Raw genomic sequence first — 19145 nt, 5'->3', positions numbered from 1 at the left:
AACTTTTAAAACACAATAACTTAATTTACAATTCATATTAGCACGTTTTCTAAACCCAGTTCACCTCACCTCAACCTGGTTGCAAGGCCACAATGTGTGACATCACACCATGTCGGAGTCAATCACATACTTATTTTTGCCTCCTCCTTGTTCTAGTCCTCCTCCTCCTCCTCCTCTCTCTTCAACATCAACACACAGTTACTGTCACTGCTAGAAGATACTGCAGTGGAGCTCATGCTAACGTATGGGCTGTATTTGCTTATGAACACATTAAAGGACATCTAGTGCGAAAAACGAGGATCCTACTGACGGTGAAAAGAAGGTGACAAAACCAAAACTGAAAGCAGGATCGCACAAAGAGCCAGATATCAAAGTCAGAGAAACAGTAGCTCTCAGTGGGAAAGATGTCATACTGCAGCTTTTTATTGTAGCTACCAAACCATGTGACGTGTCAGCACAGCAGCTACACTACAGTCCTCTTTAACAGCATTTATTTCTTCTGATATCCGGTTGTTTCACTCAGACAGTAGTCATATTAATTGGCACGAGACTGTCCCTTTTACTATGTAAATATGTTTATTATCATTTTACCTTATTTAACCCTTAAAGACATAAACAGCCACATGCAACTAAATGAGTCTACTGACCTAAAATAATTAGCAACTTCTGAACCACTAATCCTATAAATACATTCCCGTAATTCAGGTAAAATGCAATGTGTCAGCTTTTCTGTGGCATCAGATGTGACCCATTTGGATGTTCGGATGCTCTGTAGTGAACATGGAAACACTGCCATTTTCTGCTACATTGATTCGCCAGGAAAAATCATGTAATTTGACAAATGAAAATGGTTGTAGATGCTTGAGTACATGCTCGGTAAATGGTAAAAAAAGACACTTTTTCTTCAGTTTTATCTGGTCTAACATCAGCAAATGAAATGTAGGAAAATACCTGCTTTTTAATGAAAAATGCAAAATACAGAGGATAATATTAGAATAAATGGTGATACACCACTTAGAGAAGCTGCCAGAAAAATAGTTCAAGGTCTTAGAGAGTTAACTTATCTTGCTGTCCTTTACTGAGCTCAGGTTGTGTTTGACACATAAATATCGGATGTTAGTTTATGTGACTGTAAACAAGATAAGCGCCCTCAATCGAATCAATAAACTTATCAGAATCTGAATGTGGACATCTACCTGAACGCAGCACTGTCAAGACCCTACAGCAAAGTACAATCCTTTCCTGTCAACAAAATAAAGTTTTCGCACTAGATGACAGAATTATCCATCACTAGTTAGATAATGAAGCTGTTCATGATAGACAGTGATGTGATACAGAGGGTGTCTACGTTTGTCTGTAGTGACAACTGAGATTGAATGTCTGCTAGATCAAACAGCAAAATGAAAACTCTAATCCAGTCATTGAAATAAAACCCCGCTTTTGTATGTTTCGACAACACACAGATACATATAATCTCAGTTAATTAGTCACTGAGGGATCCTTTTACTCAATGGGCAGGGGGCGGCTGTGGTGGATGGTCGATATACTGTAGAAAATCCAACACTTTACCACCAGAGAGTAAAAATTTACATCCAGACTCCTGTATGCTTTTAGCCTTGCACCGTAGTTGAAGTTAGAAGAAGATGACTCTGCGCTTAAAACATTAATGAACTGACCGTGAGTCACATTATTTATTTATCTATATATTTATTTTTTACCAGATTGCAGATTTCAAACTTCTTCAAACTGACCAGTATTACCTGGTGACCTCTGAAAATTTGTAATAACCGTGGAGGTCTGTGATCCCAATCCTGTGCAAATCAGTCTGTAATTTGTAAAGTAAAAATATCACTGCAAAATACCCTAATTTGGCAAACACAGGGGTCACACACACAGATAAATATTAGTCCAGTATGAATTGAAATTGCTATGATTGGTGGGATTTGTGACACTTCTTATTTCTTTATTTCTTCATTCTGCTTATTTCCTGGTTGAGGACAATGGGGGTCGCATTGTCAATGGTAAATTAAATTTTTATAAGTGTACTGGGGGTAAATTCAGGAGGCTCAAATCTCAATATAGCATGGATGTTCACTGAAAGAGCAAATAAAATTGATACCTCAAAAGATGATGGGATGGATGACATGCATGACAGGATGCAGAATGAAATATTTTTCCATCTTTGACTATCTGTGAGTGCTGAACCTGTCATTGACATCAGAACTGGAGAATAATATCAGTAAATTTGAGTAAAAAACAGACTTTTCTTTGTTTATCCTGTGCAATTGTGCGGCAAGAAACTACTGGAGGTCCTTAGGTTATACTGCTCCCATACGAATCGGGCTGTTTTCTGTATTAAATAAACCCCTGGTGTTTTCTCCCTAAACTTAAAGGAGTGATATTTTGCTTTTTAAATGGAATTATCCATTTTAAAACATTTCCCTGTGGTCTACATAAACTGTAAATGCTATGCTTGGGTCTGAATTCTTCATTAATTCAACTCCACAGGTCCATCTTCAACCCTATTTCTGAGTAATGACACCAGAAAGGTCGTTTTGAGCGCTGGCCCTTTAAATGCACATGAGCCACTTCACGACCCCTCCACCACCCACCCCACCCCCCTAGGTTGTTGACCGTGCTTCTCTGTCCCGTTCAGCTACTTGTGTTCATTAATACAACCAACAACTGAACATTTTGGGTAATTGGCTCGAAGTTTGGACATATTTTCAGTTTTTACTACAACCGCTGCTGCTGACAAACAATTATGGCGTACTCGGAGAAATGTTCGTCAGAAGTCTTGACCTTATATGAGCAAATGTTGTGACGTAACTAGTTATAGACGTAACAAATTAAGAAAGAATTAAAACGGGTTGAAGAAATCCACTCGATTTTTGCCGAAATGAATATAAAGATAGCTTTGCAGCACCTGGAGGGTTCAAATTCAAACTTTTTGAACTACTAGGCTCCAAATACACAAATAAATGTACCAAAGACTAATAAAAGTGAATTTAGCAAAATATGACCCCTTTAAAGTGCTTTCAGTGTCTAAACCTAACCATAAAAATTTACCAGTGCTGCTGTCACAACCAGCCTTTTTTTGGTGGAAAAACAAAACAAATCATATGAAGTATGTCTCTGACCATGCCAAAAAAGTTGATGAGATGTTGATATGAAACATATTTTTAGTTCAGAAACATTTAGATGAGATGTTTCTGTGGTTTGTAGCTACATACAAAGGGAACATTTTATTCCAGTGAATGGAAAAACTGACAGACATTTAACTCTTTCCTTCCTCTTCCTGACAGTCCATATATCATTTAAGTGATAACAGTAATGAGAACATGCCAAGTGTTCACAGTACATGCACATCTTTCAGTCTCCATCTTTGGACTTGGGGACTTTGATGCCATGGGAATGACACGTCTGTGAAATCATTCCACATGTAATATAATCCCTGAGGAAATGCAACAAATCAGAGCTTTATCTCGCCTTACTTCTGTCAATCTACATGTTGAAATGTCAGGCTATATTTAGGATGTTTTCAATATTTGAAGGAGAGACTCACATTTGATTTGGCATGTTTTGGAGTTTTACATTAATTCCAGGACTTTAGAGATAGTGCAGTCATGTGAAGTTATGCATATTAAAAGCAAGAATGTGGAGCATCCAGTGGTCAGAACATCACATCATGGCTGCTGAGGCTGAGTTTATCATCTGCTAACACATGTGCATGTATATATATAGTAGGATTAAACATTCATAGTGACTTCCTTCAGCCTATTTTGCAATATATGAAAGTATGCAATTAGAAAAACAGCATTAATATATTATGTAGATGACAGCTGGTTTTTGAACATGGAAGCCATTACGATCCAACAAGTTCAAAATTGCAGGGACAATACTCACAAATCAGACGGGGCTAGATTATCGATCATACTATTGAACCCAAACTCCAACAGTAGATTAAACTGGATTACAATACACAAAGCTCTTTAATTACTTCACTCCTAATGCTGACTCATGCAGGTGAAAAACAATGCGTCATCAGAAACATGCTGTTGTTCACTGCCAAAACGCCAAGAGTGATTGAAAAAGACTTGTTTATATAGTTGCACTTGAGCCACTAGGTTTGTTGTCATGTTCAGATAAGTGAAGTGGACTTGAAATGACCCACTGTCTGAAAAGCTTCAGCACTAATCTGCTCCTGCATTGATCTCATGATAAAGAGATAAGATAAGAGGTGGGATAACAGATAGATTAGAGATTTACAGGCTTCTAACTGTGTTGGAATGAATGGGAATCATGTAAAGGGATAAAGACAGATAGGAAAATAAAACACTAGAACAGTTTAACCTGTAAATTTAAGCTTCAGCAAAGGTTTAAAATCAGCTAAATGTGAGAAATGATTAATAATGTATTACTGTAATACCTTCCCTCATGTAACTAATACTTGTGCCACTGATGTGGCTTTACTTAGTATCACAAATAAAACCATAATCATAGATGTGTGTAACAAAGACATGTCGAGGATTGCTTCCAGCTCTATGTCATAAACACTTTAATGTCTGTCTATAATGCAGGACAACAGAAGAACTCTCCGTCTGTCACATCACTTCTTTGTCTTCAAGGACTATCATTGTGACAATGTAAACCCCCCCAAGGAAAGCCAATGTGCATTTCACACCCCAGAGGTGTCTGAAATGTTTCCTATGAGGGCCAAAAATTAAACGGGTCATGGTCCAAAAGTGAACACTGATGTTATGCGACATTATTTACTTTATTTATTTATGTCTGTCTGTCTATATGTATTTATTTAATTGTTCATTTATTTATTTATTCATTCATTTACTTATTTATTTATTGAAAATGAATTTTCTAAGGTTAAGATAATGCTAAGATAATTAAATAAGACACATTGGATGGCTCTGTCCTACACAAAACTCCAACTGACACTATGAAAACAGTTACGTTTTACCTTAAAACATATAGTATGAATAGAAATCCCATCTTACCTTATTTTATAATATTCTTTCTTTTTAAGTCATGGACAGGTCCACCACACTCATTAGATGCTTACAGACACTACTCTCTTCTCCAGTTATTGGTTCTTATTTTATCTTTGGATGCAGATATTCCAGTTAAAGCTTGACACAAAAACAGTAATCTGATAAATGTAAATTGTGCTTATGTTGCTACTTTGCTGACAGACTGGGAAACAGACATCTTTAACAAACCAGCTGTCTCAGCGCATCAGATGACATTTCCATAATATCCGGCAGCTACTAAGACAAATCTGACTTTCTCTATTTCTCGTAATAGCTAACCGTAACATCAGCAGAACCAGTGTGGAAAGACATGAGGCAGAACACGCTCATAACACACAACCCAGATTAAATATTGACTGTCTCCTCGAAGTACCTCACTGAGAGCATGAGCCCGAGTCGTTTCATGAATTTACCAACGAGCTATGTTTATATTTAGAGTACATGCTCGGAGGGACATTTCTGCATTTGTGTGTTTTGTACATGAGGAACAATGTGTTCATATAAGGCTGTGTCTTTAGAGAAACCAGGGTAAAGGAACGTCATACATGCAGATTCAAGTGGTGATAAAGTGCATTTTTGTGACAAATACACACTCACATCACGAGTATAATCTTTCCCAAAGGCAAACAAAGCAGAGTGAGGAGATGCATTCAAATGGAGGCAGTGACACCATTTGCATTTTAATTAAGCAGGCAGTGTTTGTCTGGCCCCCCATCTGGCCAGGCCGGGGCCCCCGGGGGCCACTTGTGCTGGTGTGCTCCAACATGCCTCTACTGAGCAAACTACAGGTAGCGTGCAGTCATAAAGGGCAAAAGTCAACAGTTCAGAACTCCCTCATTTGTGAGCGACTTGTGTTTTGACAATAGGCTCCATGTTTCAGGTCATTAAGGAGCTTTGCTGTTGTCTTCTTATCTGAGCTCATGAACCATACGACTGTCTGTCATGTTTCCTCCAAATGGCATAGCCTTAAATTAATCATGAGAGTCACTGACAGATTAAACTAGGCTGCTCTCATTATGTCACAAATTTAGTTTTATAATGCAGACATTAATATGATGTTTTCTGCAATAATTAATTCAACAGTTTATGTGTTTTTGGAGTTAATTTATAAACATTGATAAAACTGACTTTTTATTTAATTTATTTTTGGTTCTAAACCAAAAGATTTTTTGGTTTTCGTTATTTGTAGAGTGTAGAAGAAAAAGTGTATTGATGAAAATGTAGGCACACACATATTAACAGTTTGTTTCTGTCTGAGCCTGTTTGGTTACTACTGACTACTGTTTATACATACTGTATTATGTGGGATGATTGAATTAAAAAAATACATTTCCAATTCATATACAACTAGAATGAATTAGTGACACATCCAGGGTGTACCCACCTTTGACCCAGTGACCCTCTTAAGTGTAATAGTGTCTGAGGGCTCACACCATGCTTCTAAACTGGAAATACTGATTTTTGAGGGAAATAATAGCTCAACTGACAAAGGTTTCCTTATATGAACACTTTTATGTTTAGTTTGATGTTACATTGACTTCCATGTTCAGTGATTTAGATTTATTTAGTTAAGCATTCATTACTTCAGCATAGAATTTCATTTCATCAATTATCTGGTGTTCAGTAAAATGAAAGACATGTATAATACTTGATTACCTTTTTTGTGGAACTGTCAGGGATGACATTGAATGGTTTGCCAGCTTTCAACTTATCCCTGATCTAAATTATTGTTATTATAGTGACATTTTAGAAAGCCATGAATCAGTCTAATCTCTACTTAAAGAGATATTGGACAGCTTTGTGTGCAAATAACTCTCCAACAATTTAATATTAATAATCAAAAGTATCTAATAACATGAAAAAATTATGTAGGAAATCAGTCCAAGCAACTGCATCACCGTATGAAGGTGAATGTATTAGTTTAGATGTGGTGACTGACATCACAAAAGCACAAGAAGTACTAGTCCTGATTAAACATAAAACCATTCATAAGTACTTTCATGCCCAGTAGGCACCGAATATCATCCTCTCTAGATCTTTTGATGACAGAAACACCTTATACATTGTAGCTCAGTTGGTGAAATATACAGACAGAAACCTGAGGCATATTATACACTGTTAAAACTATGGCACAAAATAATGAGCTCCATTGATTTCCATGGGCTGCTTTCATGTATCCATCATAAATATTTGATGGCTGGTGTGGAGGTCTGGCCAGACTGGGAGGGAACTGGGGCCTCCTGGGATGGGAGGGGAGAGTGTATGTATGTGTGTATACGTTCAAAGGCAAAGATAGAGAGTCAGTATTTGGAACTGAGAGCAGGAAAGTGTGTGTTTGTGTGTGTCTATGGAAAGGGTGCGGTAATGACCCCCCTGTGAACAGAGGGAGGAGCCGACATAGCATTTTCGCTCCCCCTGCTCCCACCCTCCATTTATGAATAATTAACTCAGAATCTGCCAGTCAGAGCAGGCCGGTGGCTCATTACAAGGCATTATGTACGGCAGTGTCACGCAAGCTATCAATCAAGTGGCATCCATTCATGTGCATCAAGTCATCTCCGGGGAAGCAAGAGACAGTGGGGGGTCGGCTGTGAGCGAGTGTTTGAGTTAGGGGAGATGGAAGCCACAGAAGAGGGAGAGCAAACACAGAATCACCCTGTTATGACCATATAAGGGCATGGACTGTGCTTTGGCTGCAGATTGGTGGCCCCTGTACATTCATTTGGCAGTGGCGTCAAGGTCATTTAAATGGACGGATGATGACACTGTCCCACCTGATAAAACACTCAGCTGAACGGAGGGAAAGCACAAAAAAAAGACCCAAGACCCATGTTTAGTAGCTTGCATTGCTATGAAGTGTTCCAGTTTTGCATGAGTGCATGTATATCTTTATTTTTATCTTCAGGAAATAAATTGTTGATTGGCTTTCATTTCTATTTACTTCTGCTGCTTATTTTTGAGTTCTAAAAAAGCCTTCATTTTTGAGCGCTGACCAATTTGGGATGAAAGAATAACATCAAGTATGATTCACAAAACTACTGTCTTGTATTGTGCAGAGCCTTTTTGTTCTTTTACACCACAGACCCTTATCACTGGGGGAAAATTAAGACAATTTTACCAGCAATTCTATTAAGGTTGTATTGGTCAGCGTAGTTTTTAGTTAGTTTATGTGGTGAACACTGTTATTTTTCTTTATTTTTTAATGAAATTAAGTGGTCACTGCTAGTTGCAGTCATTGTTTTTTTTAACCCTTAGAACCCTTGAATGGTTGATACTGGAGGATTTGTAGCATCCATCCATTATCCTTTGATTATCTGGGTCGTGAGAGCAGCAATCTAAGCCCAGGCCTCCCTCTCCCCAGCCATCTCCAGCAGCTATTCCAGGGCTTATTTTGACATTTTTTTTTAGGTTTTATTTCTTTAAGCATAATATTTGATAACTGAAACTACGTTAAAAACCTTTCCTGCAGTTTCTTTGATGGGGGGGATACCCAGTCACCATAGTGTTTTTTTATAAAATGTCAAGGGTGTTTGAAGTGAACTTTTGAAAAGTCACACAAATGAAAATGTGAATTATGTACATTTCCATAAAGTGGTTTGGGAGCAAATAGTCTAGTTTGTGTAGATGGTACAATAGGTTATATTACAGATGACTCATAAACAGAGTAGAAGATGCAGAACATTCTGTTATTGTTTTCCATAATCAAATGGCTATGATGTCTTTCTTTCACAGATGAGATATAATAATTCAGTCAACACTCCCTGTTGTTTCAGACACGTTTTAACACTTTATCAGAATATCTGGGAAGATGCAGCAGAGTTAATTGCTTGCAACATCAGAATCTAATGAATAAGTTGCTTCCATTCCCTCTATGTGCATTTACTCTTTTGCAAAGAAATGCAAAAGACAAAAGACAAAACAAACAAGCCATGTATTTACCACCAATTCCAGATTGCTAATTGGGTCAGCCAGAGGTTTTGCCTGTTCTGGCTCTAAAATGAAGTGTGGAGAAAGATCAGACGATGCCAGACTAGTCCATATTTACCTATATTGACCTTGATACCAGCTGTTTACAGAAGTAAAATGTAACTGGGCTCCCGGTTGTAGCTCCTCTCCGTGTGTAGCCCCTTTTACACAGCACTTCTGTTACGAGAATATTTTGCCTTTATTCCAGAATAACGTCTGTGCAAACGAAATGGTGGGATCATTTGGTCCCACCTTTACTGCGGCTCTGTAACGCCTCTGGAGGTAGTAACAGAGCTGTGATAAAGGTGGAATCATGATTCCGGAACGCTGTGTAAAAGGAACACCTCTCATTCCACAACCAAGGTGTGATGTTTGATGACATATTGCATGTGCACCCCCCACGGAAGATGTCAAACTGGGGATGCCCAGATCCGCAAGCTGTTGTCACTTTGGGCGGAGGACTCTATCCATGCTAACTTTTGTGGAATGATGAATGTTGCTGACCTCTCCAGATACTCTGGAGAGGTCAGCAACACCGCTATGCTCAGGGAATTTCCAACGTGCAAGTTATACATCACACTATATGCTGCGCTGCGTCACCACCCCTTTGATTCCGGAGCGCAGGTCCTTTGTTACTCCTTTAGCCTGGCTGTGGAAATCGGTCAATGGTGGAAAAAAGGTGGGATCACCATCTCACCTTTTTTTGGGATCTCTGTGTAAAAGTGGCTAGTGACTGTTTGGAAATCTCAAACACTAACCTCTCCCTTTTTGACAGTCATAGACTGCCGCCGCGGCGTCGACTCCTCATTGATACTAGACAAAAAGTTCTGGGAGATCCGCAAAGCGTCCTGCAGGAGAGGATGGTCAGGGTGGCTGGAAGGTGTGTGCTTTAGCAAGTCCTACAACAACAGAGTAAGAAATATTTGCAGTCAAATACAAAGTCCTCTAAACAGAAACAAACATACCCAGATACATAAATGCACAGACATTAGACACTGAACATCAGCTTTGATTTTACTACATTCCTCAGCTGCTTTTAGCCTTTGGGCATTTGCCTCCGGGTTCTGACTTTTTCTAGATGCTGCAAACTAAACTAAGCAGTAAAACTGTAAAATTACATAATGACCAGAGCCCCTACAGTGAAGCACTGACCCCTGACAACATTCAATGAAATATTAAACTAACAGCACAGCTGTATGAGAGGAGACTAAAGCCAGGTCACTGAATGGTGAAGTCTTTTGTGCCTCTTTCCCTTTAGAAACATTTTCACACATCTTCTCATCAAACATATAGTCTGTAGGATGTCAACATATCTCATATTCCCTTTCAGTGTTGGATTATTCTCAGTTTAGGGATAAAAAGAGAGAACATGCTGATTCTAAGAAATAAGTGAAAATAAAAAGAGACTATAAATGCTCTACATTGCATGTGCTAACAGATATATTTTCTAAAACATGTGGTTCTTGGGTTACTTACATGTAACACCAGTGTGCTGCGTGTCACTCTGTCCACTGGTTTATATAACAAAGCTGTAAACACACAAAACACACAGATGTTTTAGATTCACATAAAAAGTGAAAGTACATCACATACAGTGGGTACAGTCATGAAAATGAAACTGGCACTGAGCAATTGCATTGTAGTATGTGTTATAACTCCTGTAATTAAAATGAATCATTATAGTCCCATGGCTGATGTAAAACCCAGCAGGAGGTGACTGACCTTCTAGGGAGTTCTTGGCTGTCTGGTCCTTGCTGTCCTTTGGGCTCCTCACTTTCAGGTTCTGTGGGAGAGAAAATGAGGTGCAAATGTCTTTTTAAAACCAGAGCTTTTAAACCCTGTAAAAACATGAGATGGTTATTGCGCTTGTTGTAGCTCTGAGGTCATCCACTTCCAAATTAATTATGCCATCCTCAGCCCCCCCCCCCCCCCCCCCCCATTCCATCTTGCTCAGATGGCTCAGAGTCATGCATCATTACTTAGGTCATTAACAAACCTCGATGATGAATTCCCCATCCTACGTGTGGACACCAGCTTTGACACTAACTAGTAGTTTCATAAAACGTAGACGAAGACTGATGAAGTGTCAGAAACTGCCACATGTTTAAAAAAATAAATACTTTTGAAAACAAACCCCAAGATATAGGAATGAAACTGCTGATGCACAACATATTATACATCAACTTTCTTTTGAGGTTGGCAGTTTTAAAGCAAAAAAAACAAAATGTGCATGTAGATTAGTGGTTTAAAAGTAAGATCTAATTACATATACCAGTAAGGGTGAATAAGTGTATTCATATCACATCTGCGACATAATAAATGAGTGTTGTGACCATGTGGCTTAGCTGTGGTTTAGGAAAAGATAAATGTACACATTTATAAAGCTGTCAGACCTCATCTACAGTATGTGTGGGTGATACTGAGCACATATTCTGCTGGTCCGAGGGGAGAGGAAGACCAGGTGGAAAGCTCTTTTTGCAAAGACTGCAAAAAGCATTAACCTTTAACACAAATACACACATGCATACTCAAATATAATGCAGGGAAATGATAAAAGGTGCGTGGTTAAATAATGGAGGAGTATTTTTGTAAGTGTGGTACATCAGACTGCTAAGATAAATAGGCTCCTTCTCTACAACAACTCTCCGAAACTTTTCTAATAACATGTAATTTGGCTCTGCGCTGTAGGTCTGTTATATTCTTTTGTGCGATTTGGTAACACTGCCTTTCTTTCACAGACTCACAAAGCCAGAAGCAGCAGGTTCAGGGCCAACATATGGAGCATTACAGAAGTCTTTGTGTTAATACCTCCCTGTAATGATGTCCTGTCAAGACACACTGTGCTACAGCAATGTGAATTTCACTTTCACTAACTGTAACCGAATGCTTTTTTGTGTACTGCAAAGAAAGTTTTCTGATTTCAGAGACTTTAAATCTGTCTTCGGAGCTTGGAATTTTGCTGATAAAAGAAGATTGTTACTTTTCATTAAGGGGCAGATTTACTAATGCTTTGTGTACATGGAAAGCCATGTTTGATGCTAAATGTGACAGTCAAGATTTGGGTGCTTCTATGAAACTGGTCCCTAAAAACAGGATATAGGGGCTAAAAATTCAAACCAGATGTAGACTAATGTTATGAAGCAAGTTTGGAAGCACTTTGGGTCTATTTTAAAAATAAATATTTACTGAGATAAAAGAGAAACTATTTTTCAGATAAAACACATTTTTATATTTTTTAATATAATTTTTTATACAAAATTACACATGTAACACGGTAAAAAGGACACGAACATTACGATCTACTATTTTTTTGAATATATTTTTATTCTCTCACAGGTACATTTTGGGAATCGAACTAATTATGCGAGGGAGAGTGCTTCACAAAAATGACTGCTGCTGCAAAATCACTCGTGATTTATTTGTTTAACTGGGCAGGTTCTGCATGTAACTCAGGTGGACATGATGGGTTACACACAAAACCTGGAATGAGACTGAGATTCATTAAAAACCTGTATGTCTGGATTAGAAAAACCACTAGGATCATCACATTTAACACAGTGTCTTCATTTATAGTCATATATTAGACCATTTCAAACCATGTTTTCCAGATCAAATGCATTGACACCTAAGTAGTTTTTCCATCCATCCATCCATTCTCTTCCGCTTATCCGGGGCCGGGTCGCGGGGGTAACAGTCTAAGCAGGGATGCCCAGACTTCCCTCTCCCCAGACACCTCCTCCAGCTCTTCCGGGGGGATCCCGAGGCGTTCCCAGGCCAGCCGAGAGACATAGTCTCTCCAACGTGTCCTGGGTCTTCCCCGAGGTCTCCCCCCGGTGGGACATGCCCGGAACACCTCCCCAGGGAGGCGTCCAGGAGGCATCCGAAACAGATGCCCGAGCCACCTCAGCTGGCCCCTCTCGACGCGGAGGAGCAGCGGCTCTACTCCGAGCTCCTCCCTGGTGACTGAGCTCCTCACCCTATCCCTAAGGGTGCGCCCAGCCACCCGACGGAGGAAACTCATTTCGACCGCTTGTATCCGGGATCTTGTCCTTTCGGTCAGTAGTAGTTTTTCCTGTCCCAATTTTGTTCCTATTTTTGGCCCTAATATATCATTCAAAATTCATTCATTTTGGGATGGCTCAGAGCAAGAGTACAATTTGTTTGCATTTATCTGAGGTCATCATTAGGTACATCCTGGGGGAAATATGTCTAAATGTCTATTTCATTTTTGGGTCTAAAAAGCTGGTAAAGTACCAGGTACCAAAATCAACCCAGTTTCATAGAAGTACCCATATACTAAAGAGGCGCAACACAAAGTTTGTGCTGAATGGCATGGTCACAGTTACTTTTGTGTCTCACCTAATGTTATACTTGTACAAATTCCCATTTCAAGTCTAAAATTTGGGGAGGAGAGTATTTAAATGAGTTCCACAAAGTGATTTACCAGAGTTTGTGACTGATTTGCTGCTAAGTGTGCCATTATTTAACATTGACAATTAGCACGTATTAACTGATTAACACCTGATGTCACTATGACAGAGGAGGCTCTGCCGACAACAGAAGGGAGGTGGTAGAAAACAGAATTTTCTCCACTTATGTTTGGAACGAGAGTCAAAGGCATTACCAGAACAGATCAACTAAGGCCTGCGTCGTTCCTGGTCCTGACATCATTATACGAAAGAGTGCACTAACATAAATTTACCATGTTGCCCTGGGGCTCCACTAGAAGGCATGCAGAGGTTTTACTATAACATAAAGTCATGAGGCATGAGGATTCCTCCCAAAAAACTTCAAGGAAATATAAGAAATCTTCAGCTCATTGAAATTTTCATGTGTTTTTCAGTGTGCAATGTTTCCTCTGTATTACTAATACATTAAAAAAAAACAATTGCCCCCCCATCACACAAGATAAATGTATCTATCACTTGGGTTCGACCACAGACTTCTGTAAATTATAGAAGTCAGAATTCAGTGCGATGATCACTACAAATGTTGCTTCTCCATGTGTCCCCTCCTGTTTTTACCTCAGTTGCAGTTATATCTTAATATGCCTCTGTGTGCAGGTTGGACATTGTGATTTCTAAGTATTTTCTGCCACTATTTTAACACTTTCATGCATGAATTATGAGGACCTTAGTCAATATTTTTTTCTTGAGTGTTTTTATTCTTCTTTAGGCATGAAAAAAGCAATGCAATTGAAATTTTTTATGAACCTATTTTTCATGGAGTTACAAAAATGTCCACTCAGCTGGACACCGTGCGTTTAATTTTTGAAGCAAAGAAACATGTATTTAAAACTCATCATCAGAGAGTGATATACTGTGTGAAAAGTATGAAATAAAAACATTTTTAATGCTGCTAATCTGATGTTTTCTCACATTTTATCATAGTCAAATACTAGTTATTACTTATTTCATGACGATAATATCCTCCCGAGACCCAGGAAATTGACAATTTTAGCTTTTTTACACTAAAGAATTGTCTTGTTTGGAAACTGCATAATGCAACAGTTTTTCAGATACATTTTTAAAATCATTTTTATTTATTTGTTGATTTTTTGATGGAATGTCCTTTGCAATGGACAGCATTTAAGTTAAACTGTCAAACTTTTGTCCCCTATAGAGGACAAAATGCATTGCTGGGTCTCAGGAGGATATGCAAAAAAAAAAAAAAAAAAAAAAAAAAAAAAACGCTTTTTGTTTCAGAAAACTGTTAATGACAGTCTAATAACAATTAGCAATTGATTTACACTAAAACATGTTACTGCAGATCAGGTTTATCAAGAGCAGCAAAGTTACAATAATTGTATGAATTGCAGTGTTTGAGATGATGCGTAAGAGTCCACTGTGTTAGCTGATATGGAACTTAAACAACAAAACTCATGAATATATAAGAGAACAGCTGTAGAATAGCTGTCCACTGTAGTGACCACTATGCGTGAAAGGGTTAAAGCAGGGGTGTCAAACTCATTTTAGTTCAGGGGCCAAATTCAGCTAAATTTGATCTGAAGTGAGCCGAACCAGTGAAATAATAACATAATAATATATAAATGATATCAACTTCAAACTTTTCTCTATGTTTTAGAGTGAAAAAAGTACATTTACATTATGAAAAGGTTTACATCTAGAAACTATCCTTTCAAAAGATGTGAATAACATGAACAAACTGAAAAAATAAGTGTAATTTTAACAATATTCTGCCTCGGTTTATCATTTACACGTGTACATTATAACGTACAGATCACAGTGGATCTACAAATACAAAAAAACACTTAGTAACTGGCAGACTATTGTTAAAATTGTACTTTCTTCTCTTAAGACATTTCAGTTTGTTAATATTTGTTCAGGTTATTCACATTTTTTTGTGAAATTATACTGTGTTTTAGTGTAAATATATGAAAATATTCACATTTACAAAGAGAAACATTTGGAGTTGTCATTATTTCTATGTTATTATGATAGTATTTGACTGGTTTGACCCACTTGAGATTGAGTTGGTCTGAATGTGGAACCTGAACAAAAAGCATTGTTAATATCTTCAGTGTAATTTTAGCATTTCACAAATTCCTCCTACTGGCCAGATTGGACCCTTTGGTGGGCCGGATTTGGGCCCCGGGCCACATGTTTGACACCTGTGGGTTAATTATGTTCCATTTACACACTAACTCCTCTAGTTTTACCTTCAAAAACTCTCCCGTCTGCTGCCTCCTTTTAGTCTGTGTTGCTGCTTGCATATGCTTAAAACCTTAACTTGTGTTTGTCATATTACAGTAATAATCTGTGCCAGAGTTAGAAGATTTTCTGTTTTAGTCAGGTTTATCTGTGCGCAATCTGATTCTTTGCTAATTTACAGGTCACTATGAAAAGGAACTCTCTAAGTCTGTGTTCGTATTTTTGCAGACTGTTAGTAAATCTCGCACAAACATTCATAAAATTCAGTGCTTTGTCTAGATTGCATCCTCTCTAATTAGCACTGTCATTTGTAAATCAGACTCTGAAAGTCACATCTGATGATCATGTATGAGAGTGACATACTAGCATACTAGCTATGTATTAGTACGCTTGTATTCTGTGTGAGGCAGAAAAACTATCTCAAGTGAGAAAATGTTAAATCTGTAATTTATGTCATTTTGAGAAACAAAATAAATGCAAGTGAGCATAATTAGCTGATACGTAAGCCTAACATGACTGGCAGTGGTAAAGGTAGCAAAAAAAGAAGAAAAAAATCCCTTGATTGTGAGGTCACAAGCCTTGCATCACCTCTAAAAAGAGACACCAAATCTTCTGATTCCAGGATCCAGTGACTCCGTTTTTTGTCTCAGCGTGTATCACAGAATTTTTCTATCAGTGACACAATGCTCAAAATGCTCACCTCAGAGATTTCAGCAAACTGTGTGTTGGCCTGGCAGCATTTCTCCGCCGTCTCTACAGCCAGCTCGTAGTTGTCCACAAACGCTCGGTAAACTCCTAGTTGACTCGCCTGTCGAAGAGTAAGAAAAAAATGTAAACAAAAAAAAATTGGGAAAAAAAGTAGATACTTCATATTAAGGGTAATTGACATGTTTGCAAAAGTTGAGATTATTTTTTGTCTTTTTGTCACAAATTTAAAAATAATGCAGTTATGTGAAACATCATATATTTCTTTCTAGTCAAACTGATGTGTAAGAGAAATAGAGACTGCAAGTATGAGTCACCTCAGCTCTATTACAGAACAGTTCATTGTAAATAAAGTAAAAGATAGAGACAAATCCAGACACACTCTAAAAACATTTTCACAGCTTATTCTTGACTCACCACTCAATTTATGTATATTAAGCCAAATTAGACTCCACAGTGCAAGTTTAAGATGAATATTACACATAATTGGAAAGGTATAAATGCCATCTTAAACATACTCAAAGGGCAAAATTTAGTTTCAAATATTTTTAAATGAAAAATATAAAAAACTACAGTGTCACAGATGGACAAAAAATTAATGTCAATTTTTTTCAAGAATGATAAAGTTCTCAAAAGTGAAGTTCTTATGACATTTTTATCCTAGAATGTATTCAGTGTGTACCTTAAATCTTATATTTTATATTTTACCACCTAATAATTGGTTAGATGACTTTTTTTTTAATCGTACCTAAATAGCAAGAGTTTTGACAAATGGAAGCCTCACAGATGGACAAAGCCAAAAACGTCACGGATAGACAACAAAAGTAAATATCACATTAAACATTTTTTATTTCAATTATCAATATCATACAATTATTATTATTATTATTATTTTTTTTTTTTTTTTTTTTTTTTACAATATTTACAACACACAAATAATATTAACATTATATTCAAATGTATTTTGCATAGACATATGCAGTCATTAATTTTAAACACTGTCTGAATATGATATAAAAAATATAATAGTCAAATATTAATGTATTTGGAATAAATTTAGTTTATTTATGAGAGTTTATAAAATGAACCCAGAATGACAGCAAAAAACTTTCTCACTTTCCAAACATTCACACTCATAAAACTCCTCAAAAAATTTTCTCACAAATTTTTTCTCATTTCAAAATGCATTTTCCTGAAAGTATAAGTAATACCCAACCCAAAAATATAAGTTTGGTGTAGATTATTGTAATTTAAATTTTTTGACCAGATGTTAACCTTCCCTTGACTTTGACCTGGTGCTGTTCAATGTTGTGCCATTTGTTGTACTTTACATACAGCTGGGTAGTTTTATCTACAGTTATACACCATACTACTAGATCACTATTGCTGTTCTGTGAATCCCTCATATCTTTATTGCCAACTTTTTGATCTAAGCGAGGTGTGAATCCACTTTTCCGCAAATACAAGAAGTTTTTTTTTCTTTTGAACCAAGAATTTAAGTGACAGAAAAACTTTCTTGTCCCAAAAAGAACAAGTCATCCTGGAGTTTATCAGAAACATTCAAGAAGGATATGAGAATTAAAGTAAGTTGAGAAATGAGCAATTGTACTGGAGTAAAAAGTAATATTTGTCTATGAGATGTAGTGGAGTAGAAGTGTAACTTTGCATAAAATGGAAAGACTGAAGACAAGTACCTCAAATGTGTTCTTAAGTTATCTAATTCCAAAAACTCCCAAAAAACACATGTAAAACACATAATACGCTCACATTTTACATTAATAAAATCTAAACACAAGACCTAAATAAAGTTGGAGCAATCGACACAATATTTACTAACTCCTGGAATTAAAAATGTCACAAAACAGCCATGAGATGTGTAATCTATGGAGATTCATATGTATGGAGATTAAATCCTGCCAAACACTCTGTATGACCTGTCGGATGAAACAGCTGAAGGCACAGATCATCACCACAACAACAGCCTATAACCATGGCGCTCATCACAGCTGGGCTGTCGCCATAGCAGCCAGTGAGACCTACACTGTACTGGGGTGAGTAATTAATGATCAGTGTAACACCGGCTATGAAAGCAGATTTAGGAAGCTGGATGGCTGAATAAAAGTCCACCAAACGCTGCCTGCCAGCGCTGTGATCCATCTCGACAGCGAACAAAAGGACAATCAATTCTCCTGAACAAAAGCCAAAGGAGGAGAAAGTACAGTACAGCGAAGAGAGGCTTTGTGTTCGCAACACACACACACACACACACACACACACACACATACACACAAAGGCCTCGGAAATGAATATCAAATACTTAAGAACCTCTTAACCGTATACATGTCAGTGAATATCTCACTCTTCATGAGTTTTCATATTAAAGGTTGCTCTTTCCATCTTGCTGCATATTTTATTCAAGCTGTTTAATGAGCATGTGCAGAACTTCAGATTCTTTAGAGGAGGTCTTTTGTCTGGTTAAGAGAGGAACTATCCAACGAGAATTACAGTTCATTACAACTTATGTGTTATTTCTCATCTATCTATCTATCTATCTATCTATCTATCTATCTATCTATCTATCTATCTATCTATCTATCTATCTATCTATCTATCTATCTATCTATCTATCTATCTATCTATCTATCCATCCATCCATCCATCCATCCATCCATCCATCCATCCATCCATCCATGACTGTTTATTTCAGTTAAATACAAAATACAAAACATATACATATTAAAAAACAAACAAACATAAA

At 37.4% G+C, this 19145-nt stretch overlaps 1 protein-coding gene across 2 annotated transcripts in view; it reads right to left on the bottom strand.

Moving 5' to 3' along the window:
- LOC115429887 (breakpoint cluster region protein-like) overlaps positions 1–19145 on the bottom strand; it is a 138111-nt gene that overhangs the window by 20686 nt on the left and 98280 nt on the right. For both annotated transcript variants that reach the window (XM_030149685.1, XM_030149684.1), the window contains 4 exons: positions 16383–16490; positions 10734–10794; positions 10488–10540; positions 9770–9910 (listed from right to left, as the gene is read on the bottom strand). In XM_030149685.1, coding sequence (XP_030005545.1) covers positions 9770–9910; positions 10488–10540; positions 10734–10794; positions 16383–16490 — 363 coding nt within the window. The remainder of the gene's footprint in view (positions 1–9769; positions 9911–10487; positions 10541–10733; positions 10795–16382; positions 16491–19145) is intronic.

Source organism: Sphaeramia orbicularis, chromosome 12 (genome assembly GCF_902148855.1).
Source record: "Sphaeramia orbicularis chromosome 12, fSphaOr1.1, whole genome shotgun sequence".
Classification (NCBI taxonomy): domain Eukaryota; kingdom Metazoa; phylum Chordata; class Actinopteri; order Kurtiformes; family Apogonidae; genus Sphaeramia; species Sphaeramia orbicularis.
This window is presented reverse-complemented; position numbering and strand designations above follow the sequence as displayed.